Below are 18,887 nucleotides of genomic sequence, written 5' to 3'. Positions count from 1 at the left end.
ACTTCCTAACCTTTTTAGGATGATATGACCTTGGAAGTACTCCTAGAATATTCCCCTTTATACTTAAAGCTTTCTCTTGATGGGGGTCGAAAGAACACTTCTCTCACTCGACAGTCAATGTACACATGATTTTTGGCTAGCTAGTCCAATCCTAAAATGACGTCGAAGTCACTCATATCTAGGACAACCAACGATACCTCTAGGGTCCTTCCTATATCACTACCCTTGTGGGCCTTTACTTTTTGCATGGATATTAAATCTATCTCAGTGAGTGTGGATCATGTGAACGGGGTTTGTGAAGGCTCTAACTTTAACTTGCTTGCTTAACAAAAACCTTTGATATAAACAAGTGTGTAGAATACAAATTGAAAAATACTTATGTTAAGTAGCCAAGGATAGTTAAGATACCTATGAGTATCGCTTCGGGGTTTTCAGCCCTCTTGGCTCATCCATATTCCAGTGCTTCTTTGCTCTGCTTGTTTTAGTTTCGTCGTTGCTATTGGTTTTTGTTTTGGCCCATGGGTCTATTGCCTTGATCCCACTTGTGTGGGCAATGGCCACATTGCCATAGTTAAAGCAGTCATTTGTCCTGGCTAGATATTAGCCATCGTGCTTCTTACACTTGGGGACATAGGGTTTTAACGCCTGCTTATTAGGAAGCCTGATTCACCGTCGCTACAATTGACACAAATTAAAGTTTTTAGTAAACATTTATATTATAATATTAGTTTAAAAGAAAACAACCATAAATTACATATATTACAAAAACTCACGTACATCACAAAACTATAAACAACCAGTTTCAAAACATGACATCAAGAAGAATCTAGATAGCATTTTTGGAGTCTCCCATTTGTCCACACCTCCATCTAGATCCGCTACATCTCGTTTACTTGAAAAAGAAGATTAAAAATAATTTTGGTGAGTAATTCATTCACTCCGTAAGTAGCTAACTTGTTAACAAATTACATTAATGATCTTTCCCGTATATTTAAAGTTTTAATTAACAGTCCATTTAAGAGTTTCCCATCGAATAAGGTACTTAAATCAACTATTCACTCATTTCATAGGTTTGAATCGCCTATCCCAGTTTCTCGAATTGCTACCAGTGACTATATGTATATGTTTTCTAATTTTCATTGTTTAGGTTATAGTTATCAATACAGGTCTTATGATGTTTCATACTCCTATTGTAGGGCAACAAAAAAATAAATAAAAAAAATAATTGTCAAAGTCAGAGGGGCAAAATGGGGTACTTTTACCCTCAGCCGATTAGAGGGGTCTTGAGGATTTTCCACATAACACCTGCAAAAGAGAAAAGTGTGAGGAAGAAAATTGAGAGAAGAAACTTGAAAGGGGAAAGCAAACTGCCGGACATCTCGTCGGAGAACCATCATCGAAGTGCATTCTCGATCAAGACTTACACGCTGAAGTTTCTTCTTGAAGAAAAGGAGGACTCGTGTTGTTGAGGTTCCATTTTCCATCAAGATCCGAGGGAAATCCGCAAGGTAAAATCTCAAACGTTCCTCTTCAGATTTGAGATCTTCGTTTAGGAATAGAGTGCTAAAGTTTGCTACCTTCATCTAGGGAAGATCCGCCGCTGATTTCGTGAGGAAAATCAGACAAAACGTTAAGATTTGAGAATCTTTCCAAGAACGGTAAGGATGTTAACGAACCTCCTTCCGACACTCATAACTCGTTGTATGATTAAGTAAAAATCAAGAAACAAATACTGGCACGTAGGTTGTAGTATGATCTAAAACTTTGTTGAAGAAGTCATTTCGGTTTGGATTAAAAATCAAGAGATAGAAAAATGAGAAGAACGTCGAAAAACTAATTGGAAACCTCGTTTTTCTGCTAGGAGGAGAGAGAAGGCGACAGTGCGCCACGTGTCAACCGGCAAGAGGTCCATGTGCGCTAATAACCACCAGACACGCATCGAACGCTACTTAGAGCGACGCGATTCCAGCCTTCCAGTGACACACGTTCGCGGCAGCATCAACTGGCCCACGTCCTCAGCCAACCGGATACCCACGTCCTCAGTCGATCCAGTACCCGTGCGACGAGACAAACCGCAACGACTCGCAGACCACCCAAACCGAACCGACGACCCACGACTGTAGCAAAAGTGTGCGTGCATGGCACTCGCGGTTAGAGTGACAAGTCACTAAGGTATAGACCTAACCTTTCCCCTAGTAGTCTAACACACCACCACGGCATACGAACCATCTCTAGAGTACCCTTAGGCTCCATGTATGTGATTGGTGTCATAGCTTTGTGGGGGACCAGGGGGTTCCTGATCAGAATTTGACTATTCTTAGCCGTTTTAGCATGGAAAACGTGTGCCCACGTCGTATAGACTATTTAGCTGTATGGGTTAAGGGGGGTAGCTCTCCCCGACAAGGGGGACTGTCATGGACCTAGGGGGTTGCAGCTCACTTCCTAGGTAAGATACCAGATTGTCTCAGAGCCATGTCGAGGTAGCTACTCATAGGGCACCAGTCATTACACAGGTCGGCATAAGGGAACTCTTAGGGTTTTTAAATGGAATGACAAAGAACCAAAGAAGCCCTAAGGAGCTAAAACGAAAACTAGATGTCCTAAAGCTAAAGTAAAGTCTAGGATGCGATAAGAGCTTACAAGTAGGTGGCTTACTGGGTATAATTCTTATACTCATTCTTGTTATATCTTCCTTTTTCAGATACGTGGGGAGTTGGGTCTAGAGAGGGCGCGTTGAAAGATGTGGATTGTCACAGAGGAAGCGTGTCCCAGGGTGTCAGGTCTTACCTATTAGTACACTTTGTCCTTCATGTTTTCTTTCTTTGTCTAAAAATAGTCACCTATGTTCTCTTTGTATTGAAACACTTTTCTTACGAAATAAATGATTGATTTTTTTTAAATAATGTTTTCCTTTGAATTTCTTGCATACACACTACACATCATAGTCATTATAAGTCACGACTTGGAGTATAATTTTTGGGTCGTGACAAATTTGGTATCAGAGCATTAGGACATAGGTCCTGTAGACACTTAGGTTAAAAGTCGTATCCTTTGTGACACGCCCATCTATCACATGTCGCTCGCTCGTGACCAAACAATCTCACGGATTTGAATTGCGAAGTCAAGAGCTAAGTTGTTATGTAGAGAATTTATCATGACTGGTTGTGTTATAATTGCACATTTTCTAGAGGATGTGCTTTGAATGAATTATAACCGCAATTTCTTTTTATTGTGGTAGCTAAATGGCACCAAAGAGATGTGGACCCTATCTCGGGCCTAGACCCAAAAGGGGAAGGAGAAGAGTTGCTCAGGATACTGATGTTCCATCACCTGAGGTGGAACAACCTGAACCTGAACTTCAAGAAGAGGTTGATGAAATGCCCCAATGGTTCGAGAGTCCTATACCACGGGCACCAAGATCAGGAATGAGTCTAAGGAGAGCGACGACCCAAGACTTACTTGACACAGACTCTACTGCTCCTTCTCCTGAGGCGGTCCCACCGATGCCCACCACTAATATAGAGGTTCCACCTAGCTAGCCAACAACTAATCTCACTGCGGATGTACTACAGGCATTTACGTTAACCTCTATAGAAAATCAGACTCAGATGATGCAGACACTGGTGACTAACCAGGTGATAATGTAACAGGCAATACAACCGGCAACAATACAACAGGCAACAATGCAACAGACAGCAATGCAACAAACAACAATGCAACAGACAGCAATGCAACAGATAACATTGCAAGGGATCAAAGACTCAAGGACCATGGCTGTGGAGTCTCGTTATCTGAAAGACTTCCAAAGGCATAACCCGCCTTCCTTTGACGGTGGTAAAATAGATCCTGTTGCAGCAGAAACCTAGCTAGAGGCTTGGAAACAACCTTCTTTTTCATGAACTGTCCGCTAGAATATCAGGTTCATTTCGGAACTTATATGTTGAAGGGAGAGACTCATTTCTGGTGGAAGGGTGCTAAAAAAATTATTGCACCGCATGGAGAGTCTATCATTTGGTGTGAGTTCAAAGAGACCTACCTCTATAAATACTCTCCAGTCACTGCTAGGATGAAGTTGCAGGCAGCGTTCCTTGAACTCAAGCAAGGTGACAAATATGTGGAGGAATATGATTTGGAATTCAATGGATTAGCAAGATTCTCTCCTATATTTGTCAGTACTGAAGAGCTTAGGGCTGAAGGTTTTATCGCTGGTCTAAGGGAGGACATTAGAGGTTATGTGGCATCTCAGGCATCCACAAATTATGCAGAAGCACTCAAAATGGCGACCCTCATTAATATGCCTCATATTGACAAATTATAATCAGGGTCAACCCAAAAATCCCACATCTCAGTTCAGGGAAAAAAGATAGATCGGAACCATCCCAGAACTGGCAGGCCACCCCGTGGTGGCACTACCAACCGCGGAAGAGCTCCAGCACAGAACAGGACTGATTGCCCTCAGTGTCAGCGCCCTCACAAGGGAGAGTGTCGTGCTGGAACTAATGCATTCTACAGTTGCAGCCAAACATGGCACTAAGCAACGAACTGCCCTCAAACAAGAGATTAGAACACTAATCGACTTGTAATACAAAATCAAAGGGGTCGGGGTGCCCAAGCAGCAAGGGTGAGCTGTAGCCCATGCAACAACAGGCAGACAAGCCGACATGCCTAACGCAATTGTTATAGGTACACTACCCGTCTTTGGTCATTTGGCTTATGTATTATTTGATTCGGGTTCTACACACTCGTTTGTGTTTGAGAAATTGTTGAGTTAGAGCACCTAGAAAAAGAACCCTTAGAGATCATCCTATCAGTGTCCACCCCTGCTTATGAACTTTTGATGGCTACCCATAAAGTTAAGGGAGGTAGTGTGACACTGTCGGGATGTGTCATAGAATCTGCTTTAATAGTGTTAAGTATGCAAGACTTTGATGTCATTTTGGGTATGGGTTGACTAGGCAAGAATTGCGCTCTAATAGATTGTGAAACTCGAATAGTTACTCTCAGACTCTCGTCAGGTGATAGTTTCACATATAAGGGAGCCACTTCCAAAAGAATCCCAAGCGTCATAACAGCACTAAAGGCTAGGAAGATGATTCGCAGGGGTGCAAGCGCATTTTTAGCTAGTGTGACCCTAGACAGCAATAATGTACAAATAGTCTTGTCAGTACACATTGTCAGGGAGTTCATTGATGTTTTCCTAGAGGATTTTCCAAGTTTGTCCCCAGGTAGGGAAGTTGACTTCGGGATCGACCTAGAACTAGGAACCGCGCCGATTTCCAAGGCACCCTACAGAATAACACCTGCAAATCTCAGGGAATTGAAGGAATAGTTACAGGAGCTATTGGATAAGGGTTTCATATGACACAATGTATCGCCCTAAGGAGCTCCTGTTCTGTTTGTCAAGAAGAAGGATGGATCCCTGCGTTTGTGTATAGACTATAGAGAGCTGAACAAGGTCACCATAAAGAATAAGTACCCCCTCTTGAGAATCGATGACTTGTTTGATCAATTACACGGAGCAACAGTGTAATAGCCCAAAAATAAATAAATAAATAAACAAATAAACAAATAAAAATAATTATAAAAATAGTTAAATAATAATAATAATAAATTAATTAATTTAGAAAAAAAAAAAAAAAACAAAACAACCTTTCCCCACTTCTCTCCACTGACCTCTCGTCTCTTTCCATGATTATCTCTCCCCAACCCATCCTTACGCCAGAGGAACAGTTACTGGAGAAAGAACAGAAAAACAACAATGGTCAGATTTGAGAAGTAAAATGGCTTTCATCCTACGCATACGTCAGATTTAGAGATTTTGGTCGGTTATTACGGTAAAATTCTATCTTAGACTTCCTATTGCTTTATAGTTATGGTTATAAGAAATTAATTTATGATCAAATCTTCTTATATATTTTACCCGATCCTAGCAATAATCAGATCCCATATCCAATTGATTAGATTTTTGTTAGCATTTTAAGTTGCAGGAAATAAGATTAGATTCAATAAAATTTTAGTCGACAGATTTATAAACTNATGTGAATGTGAACGACATGAATTGTATGACATGAAACACGGTAAACTGTCTGGAACNTGCAGGAAATAAGATTAGATTCAATAAAATTTTAGTCGACAGATTTATAAACTTGAAGATAATAGCCAAACAATCGACTTAAAATTGGGCAATAATATCTGTTTACACAATTGAAAATCTATTTTCAGAATGAAAATAATTACAGTAGGGGATTGAGGAAAGATTTGTTGAACAGAATTTAGCAATAAAACATAAAATATCAGAGGGCGATGAACTCCATTAAATTTTGTCTAACACTAAATATGAGAATTTTATGATGGCCAATGTAAATTAGAGAAATAATGTTGTAGAGTTCAAATCTAAAACTAATGTCATTGGCTCATATAGGTTGACCCGGATTTCAAAGGACGAAATTGAACTTTCATTAAAGATATATTCGTGACAACGACTTAAGCTAGCCAGGTAAGTGACCTTACTATCGGCATGGTTATATTTGATGTTGACACGTGCCCTGCGGTTCTGCACGTGTCATATATATTGATATGTGTGAATTGTCTGTGGATCGATATGCTTCCTATATGTTATGTTATGTTATAATATGTGGTTTGTATGATAATAATTATGGTACGATGTGCTCGAGGATATGTTTGAGATAGGATACGAGAAGGATGCACAAAACGAAATGTAATGATAGGAGTAAGATACGTTCATGAAACGTTAAGGTTTGGTTACATACCGGAGTGCTATGGATAGGAGAGATTGATGAAAGAATACGGTTAGGTTATGGGTAGGAAGGGATAGGTTTGTGATAGATTGATAGAACGATAGTGTTAGGGTACGTTCTTGTGATGATATGACTAAGGTACGTTACGTAATGATATGTTTGTGATAGTTATAAGAACGTTAAGGCTATGGTAAGTTAGAGAACGATATGACTATAAAGTGTTTACGTTATGACTTGTTTATGATATGATACATTGTGTACTAGATTATTGTGCTAAAGTACGTAGTTATGTGAATGTGAATGTATGCTATGTATGCTTTTAGTCTGATGTGATGTGTAATGCATGTAACGATATGAGGTCCTTGAATGATTATAGCATGTTTGTATGGGATATGTGAATGTGAACGACATGAATTGTATGACATGAAACACGGTAAACTGTCTGGAACCATAACCCCGATAGAAATGTGTATGAAATGTGAAATGAAAATAAGAATGACATGAAGCCTGGAACATGACAGGGGGGTTATGGTCAATAAAGATAATGTAGAAATAGGGGGACCTCATGCATTATGTGTGTTCATGCATCTGGGGGGATACCCCCATCCCATCACGAGGGTACGAACGCGTACATCCAATGGCAGGACAACGATCGTTATGCATTGCATAGCGCTGCCGTCACGGTTCTAGTTTTAACAGGTCCCGACATAAGGGGCTCCCAAAGTATGCCCACCGGATAAGGACAGTGGCCCAGCGGTGTGCGAACTAGCTGGTGAGCCCATACTCACACGTATGGGCTGTGTGTAGAGTATATGGTACACGTCCACGATTACCCGTTAGGACAGCACCGTAGGGAAAACGAAATGAAACGAAAGATAGGTCCCATCATTTCATTGCATGTGATTGTTGCATTTAACCCCAATAGTGAGGTCACTTACTGAGTATTTCTTTAAATACTTAAGCCATGTGCTACCACATTTTTCAGGTTAAGACAAGGCATTCCTGTATGGCTGACGACGGCATTGCAACTCGAGATCATGGCACATGCATAGGATAGTGGTATTTATTTTCTTAGACTTAGGATAGAATAGGATGTTTTAAAATTAAACGCTTATTTATTTTATTTCGGGTCTTTTGTTGTGTCGTTTTAAAGATGTTTTCAAAACACGTAAGTCCATGACCTTGTTTTAAGTTAAAGGTTATGTTTTATGGAATTTAAATGAAGTCTTCTGCATTCAATGTTTATGGTACGTATACAGTAGCGACCTTAAATTAAGTAGAAAATTTTGGGTCGTTACAAAGGTTTTCTCCAAAATTGACTTGAGGTCAGGGTATCATCAATTGAGAATAAGAGAAGAAGATATACTTAAAATGGCCTTCAGAAGTCGTTATGGACCTTACGAGTTTCTCGTCATGTCCTTTGGCCTTAACAATGCACCAACTATCTTCATGGAACTAATGAACAGGTTCTATAAGGAATTCTTAAACACTTTTGTTATAGTGTTTATTGACGACATTTTGGTGTACTCTAAGTCAGAGGCAGAGCATGAAGAGCATTTGAGGAAAGTTCTGGTCATATTGAGAACCCAGCGATTGTACGCCAAGTTTTCCAAGTGTGAATTTTGGCTATCTGAGGTAGCGTTTTTGGGTCATGTGGTGTCAAGTAGAGGAATCACAATAGACCCAGCTAAGATAGAGGAAGTGATGAAGTGACCAAGGTCGACTACAGTCACTGAAGTACATTGTTTTCTGGGACTAACTGGATATTATAGAAGGTTTGTCCAAGATTTCTCCAAAATATCTTCGGCGCTAACAAAGTTAACCAAGAAGGGCAAGCCTTTGTGTGGACATCAACTTGTGAACAGAGTTTTCAGGAACTCAAGGAGAGGTTGGTGACAACACCAGTCCTCCCAGTTCCAGATGGATCAGGGAATCTAGTGGTGTACAGCGATGCATCAGGAAAAGGTCTAGGGTGCGTGCTCATGCAGAAGGGTAAGGTGATAGCTTACGCTTCTAGACAATTGAAGGAATATGAATGAAATTATCTCACTCATGACCTCGAGTTAGCAGCAGTGGTGTTTGCACTAAAAACATGGCAACATGATCTGTATGGAGAGAAAATCCAAGTATTCACTGATCAAAAGAGCCTCAAGTACCTATTTATGCAGAAAAAGCTTAATATGAGACAGAGGAGATGACTGGAACTAGTAAAGGATTGCAACATCGAGATCCTGTATCATCCAGACGAGACCAATGTTGTAGCAGACGCATTGAGTAGAAAGGCTGTTCATACTTCTGCAATGATCACCAAGAAGGAAAGAGTACAGGATGAGATGAAGAGGGATGGAATCGATGTTGTAATTAGAGGTGATACTGCCCAGATAACACAGATGACCATGCAACCCACACTGCGAAAATAAGTTATTGACATCTAGAAGTCTAATGAACACCTTAGAAAAGTGTGGAGTTAGATAGAGACAAAAAGACCAGCAGGGTACTCTATCTCCTCAAACAGGGGCCTGCTGTGGAAAAATTGCCTGTGTGTTCCCCGTGACGAGAAAATCCTAAAGGATATTATGACGGAAGCCCATGATACTTCTTACACGCTCCACCCTTGAAGTACAAAAATGTATCAAGATCTTAAGGGATGAAGAAGGACATAGAAAATTTCGTAATTTGATGCTTGACTTGCCAGCAGGTGAAGGCCCCAAGACAGCGCCCAGCAAGATTGCTATAGCCCTTGAAGGTCCTTCAGGGGAAATGGGAAGCAGTTTGTATGGATTTTATCTCTGGTTTGCCCAAGACCAAGTAGAGTTTCAACGTAATCTGGGTAGTTGTTGGCAGACTTACCAAGATGGCTCACTTCATCCGAGGCAAATCCACATATTGTGTGGATCGGTGCGCTCAGCTGTATATCAGAGAGATAGTACGCCTACATGGTGTACTGGTGGTGTACTGGTGTCCATAGTATCAAATCGGGACACTAGATTCACCTCTCAGTTTTGGAAAAGCCTAAAAAAAGCATTGAGAACTCAGCTAAGGTTTAGTACAATATTTTATCCTTAGACAGACAGACCAAAAGACTGAATCAAATCTTAGAAGATATGTTGCGAGCCTGTGTCATGGATTTTGCTGGGCGCTGGGACGAATATCTACCTCTAATAGAATTTGCTTACAATAACAGTTATCAAGCGACCATCCAGATGGCCCCTTTTGAGGCACTGTATAGGCGTAGGTGTCGAACACCGGTATTTTGGGAAGAAGTAGGCACGCAGCAACTACTATGACTAGAGTTCGTTCAGGTCACCAACGCAGCGGTATAGAAAATTAAGCAAAGAATTCTCACCGCACAGAGCCGACAGAAGAGCCTAAAGGTAGCCCCTATGAGGGGGTGATTGTTGTTTTGACTGAGGAGGAAATCGTTGACGAGGACAAAGCCAAAGGAAAAATCTTGGGAGAAGAAAATAACCGAAAAACAAAGAGAGATAATATTTGCACGGAAGACCTGATGATTTTATTTCTCATTCAATTGTAATATTTTAAATAACAAATTATATCCTAAAAATGGAAAGAAGTGGGCAACTTAATTAAAGTCGTTCCATTCGACAGACTTCTCACTAACTTTAATTATGGGGGTTTAACATAAAAATAGTTACCTAAAAAAATAGTAACTAAAAATTAGATGTGATTTTCAACCTAGAGATTTATATAACAGCGATGAGGTTTGGAAAGAAGAAAAGTCAAGGTTTATAGGCCTTTTCAAGATTTGAGAGAGAGTTGGGGTCGTGGCTTATAGTATTGCTCTACTACCAAACCTTGCTGCCGTTCACAACGTGTTCCACGTGTCTATGCTGCGAATGTACACTCCAGACTCTGTTTTTGTGATTGAACACGAAACTCTTCCCCTTCGGGAAGATATGTCCTACGAGTAAAGACCCAATAGAATTTTGGCTCGAGACACTAGGCAACTACATAACCAAGTTATTCCCTTAATGAAAGTCGCATGTGGTAAACATCAAAACGAGGAGGCAACCTGGGAATAGGAAGATGATGTAAGGAGAGCCTATCCCGAACTCTTCCAAGAGATACCAACTTTCGGGGACGAAAGTTTCTAAGGAGGGGAGAGTTTGTAACGCTTAAAAAAAAAAAGTTTTGTCAAAGTCCGAGGGGCAAAATAGGCATTTTGCCCCTCAGCCCATTATAGGGGTCTTGAGGATTTTCCATAGAACACGTGCAAAAGAGAAAAGTGTGAGGAAGAAAGTTGAGAAAAGAAACTTGAGAGGGAAAGCATACCGTCGGGCTTCTCGTCGGAGAACCATCATCGAAGTTCATTCTCAACCAAGACATACACGCTGGTGTTTCTTCTTGAAGAAAAGGAGGACTCGTGTTGTTGAAAGGTTCCATTTTCCGTCAAGATCCGAGGGAAATCCGCAAGGTAAGATCTCGAACATTCCTTTTCAGCTATGAGATCTTCGTTTAGGAATAGAGTGCTAAAGTTTGCTACCTTTATCTAGGGAAGATCTGTCGCTGATTTCGTGAGGAAAATCAGATGAAACGTTGAGATCTGAGAATCTTTCCAAGAACGGTAAGGATATTAACGAATCTCCTTTCGACGCTCATAATTCTTCGTATGATTAAGTAAAAATCAAGAAAAAATACTGGCATGTAGGTTGTAGTATGATTTAAAACTTTGTTGAAGAAGTCATTTCGGTTTGGATTAAAAATCGAGAGATAGAAAAATGAGAAGAATGTCGAAAAACTAATCAAAAACCTCGTTTTTCTGCTAAGAGGAGAGAGAAGGCGACAATGCGCCACGTGTCAACCGGCACGAGGTCTGCGTGGGCCGATAACCATCGCTTGGAGCAACGTAGTTCTAGCTTTCCAGCAACATGTGTTCGCAGCAGCATCAACCAACCCATGTCCTCCGCCAACTCGATACCTGTGTCCTCATCCAACCCGGTACCTGTGCGACGAGACGATCCGCAACGACCTGCGGTCCACCCGAACCAAACTGATGACCCGCGGTTACAACAAAAGTGTGTGCACATGGCACTCGCGCGTGGAACCTGTGAGTGAGCTTGTCTCGGCGCGTGGCTAGCGCATGGAAGCTTGTTTTCGTCCCGTTCGACTCCTGTTTTCCATTTTTTACTCCCGAATCCAATCCTAACTCTATTTTATATGAAATAGAATCTAATTGAGAAAAATCAGTATTTTTAGACACGCTAATTGTGTGGAAACGCTAACGTAAGGGCACGCGTCATCCAAGTAAGTCACCACACGGAACTTTAGGAAGAAATACTTGTAGGAGTCACTTGGTTGTGCATGCATGCTAGTTTAATTACCTTATGTGGTAGTTTTCCATGTTTGAATGTAGGTAATTTGTTTCTTAAGAGTATGGATGTATTATGTGAAGTATTTTTTGAATTATTTGAGTGTTGCAATTATGTTTTAAGCTTACGTATTATATGTATATGTTTAATTCATGCTGAAAGAAGGATGAGAACTTGTGAACTCTGCGCTTTAAGAGTTGATGGATGTTATCGCCCCGATGAGCATGTATGTTTATTTTGCATGAATTTCATATGTGCACACTCTGTTAATTTCCATGACCCACAGGTAAAGTTTAGGGATTTGTGGTTAGAGTGACAAGGCACTAAGGTATAGACCTAACTTTTTCCCTAATAACAGACCACCATGGCATACGAATCATCTCTAGAGTACCCTTAGATTGCATGTGTATGATTGGTGTCATAGCTTCACGGGGGACCAAGGGGTTCCTGATCAGAATACTACTGCTCTTAGCTATTTTAGCATGGAAAAAGTGTGCCCATGTTGTATAGACCATTTAGTTGGATGGGTTAAGGGGGGTAGCTCTCCCCGACTAGGGGGACTGTCATGGATCTAGGGGGTTGTAGCTCACTTCCTAGGTACGATACTAGATAGTCTCAAAGCCATGCTGAGGTAACTACTTGTAGGGCACCAGTCATTACACAAGTCGGCATAAGGGAACTCTTAGAGTCTTTAAATGAAATGACAAAGAACCAAAGAAGCCGCAAGGAGCTAAAACGAAAACTAGATGTCCTAGAGCTAAAGTAAAGTCCGTGGGAGTTTGTTAAGATTAGAATGTGATAAGAGCCTACAAGTAGGTGGCTTACTGGGTATAATTTTTATACTCATTCTTGCTATCTCTTCCTTTTTCAGGTACGTGAGGCGTTGGGTCTAGAGAGGGCGCGTTGAAAGATATGGATTGTCACAGAGGAAGCGTGTCCCGGGGCGTCAATCCGGTCTTACCTATTAGTACACTTTGTCCTTCATGTTTTCTTTCTTTGTCTAAAATTAGTCACCTATGTTCTCTTTGTATTGAAACGCTCTTATTATGAAATAAATGATTGATTTTTCTTAAATAATATTTTCCTTTGAATTTCTTGCATACATACTACACGTCTAGTCATTGTAAGTCACGACTTGAGATATAATTTTTGGGTCGTGACAAGTATGTAAGACTCTTGGTTAAATATGATTTGTCTATTAAACGCTCTGGTACCCTGAAATAGCTCACAAATTAACGCTCAAGAATACTCATGTCCCTAACTTAGCACCCAACACATCGATCAAGGGGTTCTATAGGGTTTAGTAGACTAATGGGTAATATTCCCTCCCAACCTATCATCCATCCAACTAAAAATGTGCGTAAAAGCTAATCATTGCTAGAGTTCGTTTATTGAACTCCTAATGGTTCCTACATCATACTACCATAACTAGAGTATTTTCATGCACGTTAAATCACATGATAGGTTCATAATCATAAACTAGAGACACAACATACATAAAAATTTCTAACATGCTCGTATTCCAATCATGTGAACATACCCATCGATAGTTTGGTCATACTACTAACATTCAATCAATGTAAGTAAGTCCCGAATCACATGATTTACATGCTTGGCACATATAACAAGTTTAAACTTGTTTAGACAATTCTACACGTTACTTTTGTCCCTTAACTTCTTTTCTTGAGTAATATGACCCTATATTTGCTATCTCTTCCGAATTTATTGGAATTGAACCTATTTTAAAAAAATTTAAGAGCTAATATGGATCAATATTAATATAACAGGAAAAAAAAAATAGGAGTTGAGTGGGATGGACTGAAGCAAGCTGCACGCACCACCACACGCTCTCACGTGTTTGTCTACCCTCACACGCTCTCATGTGTCTGTCTACTCTCACATGCTCTCACGAGCCTATCTACCCTCAGCCAAGTGCACCCCACACGCCTATCGTCGTCGTCTTACTCGCATTTTTTGAAAATTTCAAATCTTTTCTCCAAATACCGATTATGTCATCGAACTCAATTTTTTGGCTATGCCCAATATCCCTTCTCAATTTCTTCTACAAATTTGTTGATCTAATACCTCCAACATTCGAACAAACTTGAATCCCAGTCGAGATTTTTGTAGAATATATGTGGAGAAATAATATATTTTTATTTTTGTTCTTTTATAGTTTGGTTCCCAACCAAGATTGCCAACGAAAAGGTACACTAAACAAAAGTTTATGAAAAGAGTTCTATTTGTTATATAAAACAAACTATTTGTAGCCATTTCCCAAAATTAAAAGTGTTTATTTTGGTTTCTTCTATCACTGGCGGTACTGTTGTCTCCATCCCTTCAACGAACAGAGCGGTGGTGGCTCTCGATAAACGGGTTTGTGGATGCAGGGAGTGATGAACGGATTAGGGCAAGCCAGCGGCGGTCTCTCCCAAAGGACTGTTCTGATCACCGGAGTCAGCAAAGGACTTGGCCGAGCTCTTGCCCTCGAGCTCGCAAAGCGTGGCCACTCTGTAATTGGCTGCTCTCGTTCTCAAGATAAACTCAGTTCCCTCAATTCCCAACTCCTTTCATACGACACGTCTTCCCCTGATAAGCATTTTATCCTCCCTGCCGATGTGGTTAGCATTTCCGCCTCATTTCTACATTCCAATCTCTGTTTCTGTCCCCAAGTTTGTTTTCGAGGAATGTGATCGCCCAATGTCGCTTGCAGAGGTCTGATACCAGCGTTGAAGAGCTTGCACGTGTTGTTGTTGAAAGGAAGGGCGTTCCTGATATCATTGGTATTTTCTTTTCTTTTTCTTTTATCTCCAATTGTTCGTCATTGAACTGCCGTCTTTCAGTTTTAGAAATGGTTATGGTTGTGAAACTCGAATCAATTACAAGGTTTTTGGAAATGGTTATGGCATTCTTGAAGTGATTCAGAGAGTCTTGTGTTTGGATCTTGTTCTTGATCTGGTCGAGTGATATCCGTTTATGATACTGAACCATCCATGGTTCTTCTATTTGATGACATAATGTTACTCAAAAATAGGAACGATGTTGCCCTAGCCAGCATATGTCTCCGTGGAGTTGCAATTGAGATGGAATCATTTTAGTGTGAAGTTTAAATCCTTATGACCTGTGTATTTCCCTTGACTTGAAAAGCTTGACATCCAGTATGACTGAGAATATAAACTCCTGGCTTCTATTGTAACCCAGGTTGGTGTGTGATTTATGACATGTAAATGAGAAATCCACTTCTCTTCTTGCTTATTTTTTTGCACCTTGTAGAGCAGTAAAACTCCATGCCCATAATTTAGATCAGTAATACCTTCCGTCCAATGGCCTTTTGAGGCTCCACACGTGTCTCCTCGCAATGTGTAGTGCAATGGCCCATTGGAACCACAAATTTAGCCTGTTGCCAGGTCTTCCTCTCTACGGAAAAAAAAAAAGGCTCGTGGACTTTGTTGGGTCCTTTGAGGATCAATTAGCCTAGGATAGGCTTCACACTTAGAAACACTTCAAAACAGACAGGCAACATGATCATGTCGCAGGGGAAGTATGGAAATGATAGGACCATCAAGTGCCGACTTCGAATTCCAAATCCTAGCTAGGCATGGGTCGTTATAGATGGTAACAGAGTTAGACCTCTCCCAATAAGATGTGTTCAAGAACGAACTAAGTCATAAGCTGGCAGGTGTATGAGAGAGGTCTTGAGTATTTAATTGTTGAGAAATGCTTAAAAGAATTAAAAGTTATTACTTATACAAATAAGATGTACTTTTCTTTTCGGTAGCTTAGTCATAAGAACTCCAAAGTTGGTTTGTGGGATAGTCTTTACTATTTGAAATAGTTCAAGACAAGTAGGTAAGGTGATCATGTCACAAGGGATGCAAAAGAACGCCAAGGCTACCAAGTGTTGAATTTGAATTCCAAATCTTAATCTGAATCTTGGGATGGACGTTATAGAAACAAATATCTTTTTACTTGCTCATTGAAAATTCTGGGAAGCAACCAGTCAATGGTCATTCTCTTAGGAAAAGAGTCAATATTTTGTGAACTTATACCCTACTCAAGTCATCATGGCATTTCTGTTTAATAAGAAAGGAAAATAGGAAGTTGTGGGAGTTAATCATGCTCATGTTCTTTTTTGGAAAACATGGGGCATGTCAGTATGTACTAAAGATATTATTAGCAGGAGAAGCGAATCAGATTTCTCCTTCCAAGATGCAAAATATAGAAGGCAATAAATATGAGAAGTTTAATTTTGACCATCTAGAGTCCATCAAGAGTAAAAGGTAAAAGCTACCTAATTCTAAATAATTTCCATTCAAGCAGAATAAATCACTTACTTACACCTCCCCCTATCCCCATTTGCTGTACTAAAACGAAAACGACTTATTTGTACCTTTGTAATTATATATCCCCCCCCCNCTCCACTCTCCCTGTCAAATAAATCACACTTTGATTTTTAGTTCCCTTCCTCGTTTTCTTCTCACCGGTCAATTTCATTAGCTGTTTATATAAAGATTCTGATTTTTTAAATTTTTAATTCTAAAATTTCAAAATTCACATTTTTTTTCCCCCCCCCATTTTTCTTATCTTTATGGAAAATTCTTGTATGAATACCTAGTCTTTGACGTTGTTATTTATTAGTTTGATTCTATTACACCTAGTTATGGAATTTGCCTCTTTTAACCAGTGTAGCATTTACAATGAAGCCATGGTATGCTTCTTTTTTTCTATTTAAGATTGTTTCTCCGATTTACATTCAATTATAATAGCTTAGTGGAAATTGTTGGTGCCTAGCAATTACTTGCAGTATATAAACTCTTCTGTGTTCCATTATAGGGAGATTGATTTATATGTAAGACTGAACCATAGTTTGTTTGGTTATCGCCAGTAAATAATGCAGGTACTATTAATAAGAACGCGAAGATCTGGGAGGTTCATCCAGACGAGTTTGATGCTGTCTATGAGACAAATGTCAAGGGGACTGTGAACATATTACGTCACTTCATCCCACTTATGATTCCAAGCAAGAAAGGGATTATTGTGAATATGTCATCTGGTTGGGGGAGATCTGGTGCTGCCCTGGTACGCAGAAATCTATGATCTAAAATTTATCTATTTTCCATTAAGGGCGTACTTTTCGTTCCCTCAGTATTTCAATTGTCATCACAAGTTTTTACTCGAACATATATTGGGTTATCCTGCGTATCAGGCATAAATTGTGATATACAAATAAAATTTTCTGGCAATTCCTATTTATACTTGGCCTGATTGATGTATGAAATTTATAAAATATAGGAAAAACCGGGTCGTAATTAAAGGAGTTGCAAGAAATTTTAGGAATGGGACAAAAGTGTAGCATACCCATAAGATTGAAAAACCAGTAAAAGGACAAGAACATTATGAAAGGATAAGATGAAACAGAACATGTAGAAGCTATGGTTAAATTTTAGTAGGTTTTGATTTATTTATTTTTTACTGGATTATGAATTTAGGTGGGAACTAAAAATGGTTGATCATGTTCATCAGCTCACATGAACTCCTATTAACATGTATTTTAATGGATTGCAAAAAGCGTCCATAAGATCATTGTTGATACCATTCACTGTCAAGCGGAGTTAGGAAGAAGCCAATAAACTAATATTTCGAGAACATCTTGTAGGTTGCACCTTATTGTGCTTCAAAATGGGCGATTGAGGGTTTAAGTAGATCAGTAGCAAAAGAAGTGCCCGAGGGAATGGCAGTAGTGGCCCTTAGTCCAGGAGTTATAAACACTGACATGCTTGCCTCATGCTTTGGCGATTCAGCTTCTTTGTACCAATCTCCTGATACATGGTATAGTATGATGCTTTATTTCCTCCACCAATTTGGTTCACTCTGCAAGCAAAAAGAAAAGCATATTGTTCCTTTAAACTTTCTTAGGCTTGAACATAAAGGGGATGTTATAGCAGATGGAGACCTGAAAGTGATACTAACTTTGTTCATCATTGTACTAGGGCTTTGAAGGCAGCCACGATGATTCTGAATCTTACGGCCGCAGATAATGGTGCATCTCTCACCGTCTGATTCGGGCTCTCTTGCTTGTCTCTACTTTAACCTTTTAATTTCCATGGCTTTGACATTAATAGAAGATGGATTGACATCACACTTCTGAATGAAGTAATGCGAGACAAAACACAAGTTTGGACAGAACATAATCAGTTTTAGAACGTAATCAGTCTTAGAATGTAATTTTATATAATTCCATACTTTAGAACAGATGTCGACATTATACTTGTCGGTTCACAGTATAAGATACTGTTCAACTCTTGAAGAAAACTATTGAATTACCTACAAATTGAGTACTCTACGTTTGTCTGATGATGCCCTCAATATTATTTTATTTGATATACTTTATTAGTAGTTTATATATATAAAGGGATATGCTTGAAATGCATTTTGACGAGTAATGATATATTATTGATACATCAATAATATTATATACTTGAAATGAATTTTGAATGTGTAACATTCCTCCTTTATAATAATAATAATAATAATATATAAAAAAAATAAAAAATAAAAAATAAAAAGAAGAAGAAAAAAAAAACCTAATTTAGATCGGTCGTACACCCTCATACTGACCCAATATGGAATGGTAAAGACCTATCTAGGATGAAAGCATGTNATAAAAAATAAAAAATAAAAAGAAGAAGAAGAATAAGAAGATTGCTACTATATGTATGGCATGATTAGTGTGCAAAAAATTACTAAAAAAATCACTCTAAACCTAACCATGGACTTCAATATTAATAAATTCATTTCA

At 39.4% G+C, this 18,887-nt stretch overlaps 1 protein-coding gene across 1 annotated transcript; it reads left to right on the top strand.

The window, feature by feature from the left end:
• The first annotated feature begins 14,371 nt into the window (after positions 1-14,371).
• Positions 14,372-18,429, top strand: LOC111793120 (NADPH-dependent pterin aldehyde reductase-like). The gene is made up of 5 exons (XM_023674858.1): positions 14,372-14,709; positions 14,802-14,871; positions 16,974-17,167; positions 17,745-17,917; positions 18,079-18,429. The coding sequence occupies exons 1-5, from the start codon at positions 14,473-14,475 to the stop codon at positions 18,146-18,148; spliced, it is 744 nt and encodes a 247-aa protein (XP_023530626.1). The 5' UTR covers positions 14,372-14,472; the 3' UTR covers positions 18,149-18,429.
• Positions 18,430-18,887: the final 458 nt, after the last annotated feature.

The sequence above is a fragment of the Cucurbita pepo genome, chromosome LG01, assembly GCF_002806865.2.
Source record: "Cucurbita pepo subsp. pepo cultivar mu-cu-16 chromosome LG01, ASM280686v2, whole genome shotgun sequence".
Lineage (NCBI taxonomy): Eukaryota > Viridiplantae > Streptophyta > Magnoliopsida > Cucurbitales > Cucurbitaceae > Cucurbita > Cucurbita pepo.
Note: the sequence above shows the minus strand (reverse complement) of the source record. Positions and strands in the feature narration are given on the sequence as shown.

Excerpts from the sequence above, each read along its gene's own strand:
- LOC111793120 (XM_023674858.1), top strand. The coding sequence starts at position 14,473 with ATGCAGGGAGTGATGAACGGATTAGGGCAAGCCAGCGGCGGTCTCTCC. Across the intron at positions 14,710-14,801 it reads TTATCCTCCCTGCCGATGTG|AGGTCTGATACCAGCGTTGA; the intron begins GTTAGCATTTCC and ends TGTCGCTTGCAG. Across the intron at positions 14,872-16,973 it reads GGGCGTTCCTGATATCATTG|TAAATAATGCAGGTACTATT; the intron begins GTATTTTCTTTT and ends GGTTATCGCCAG.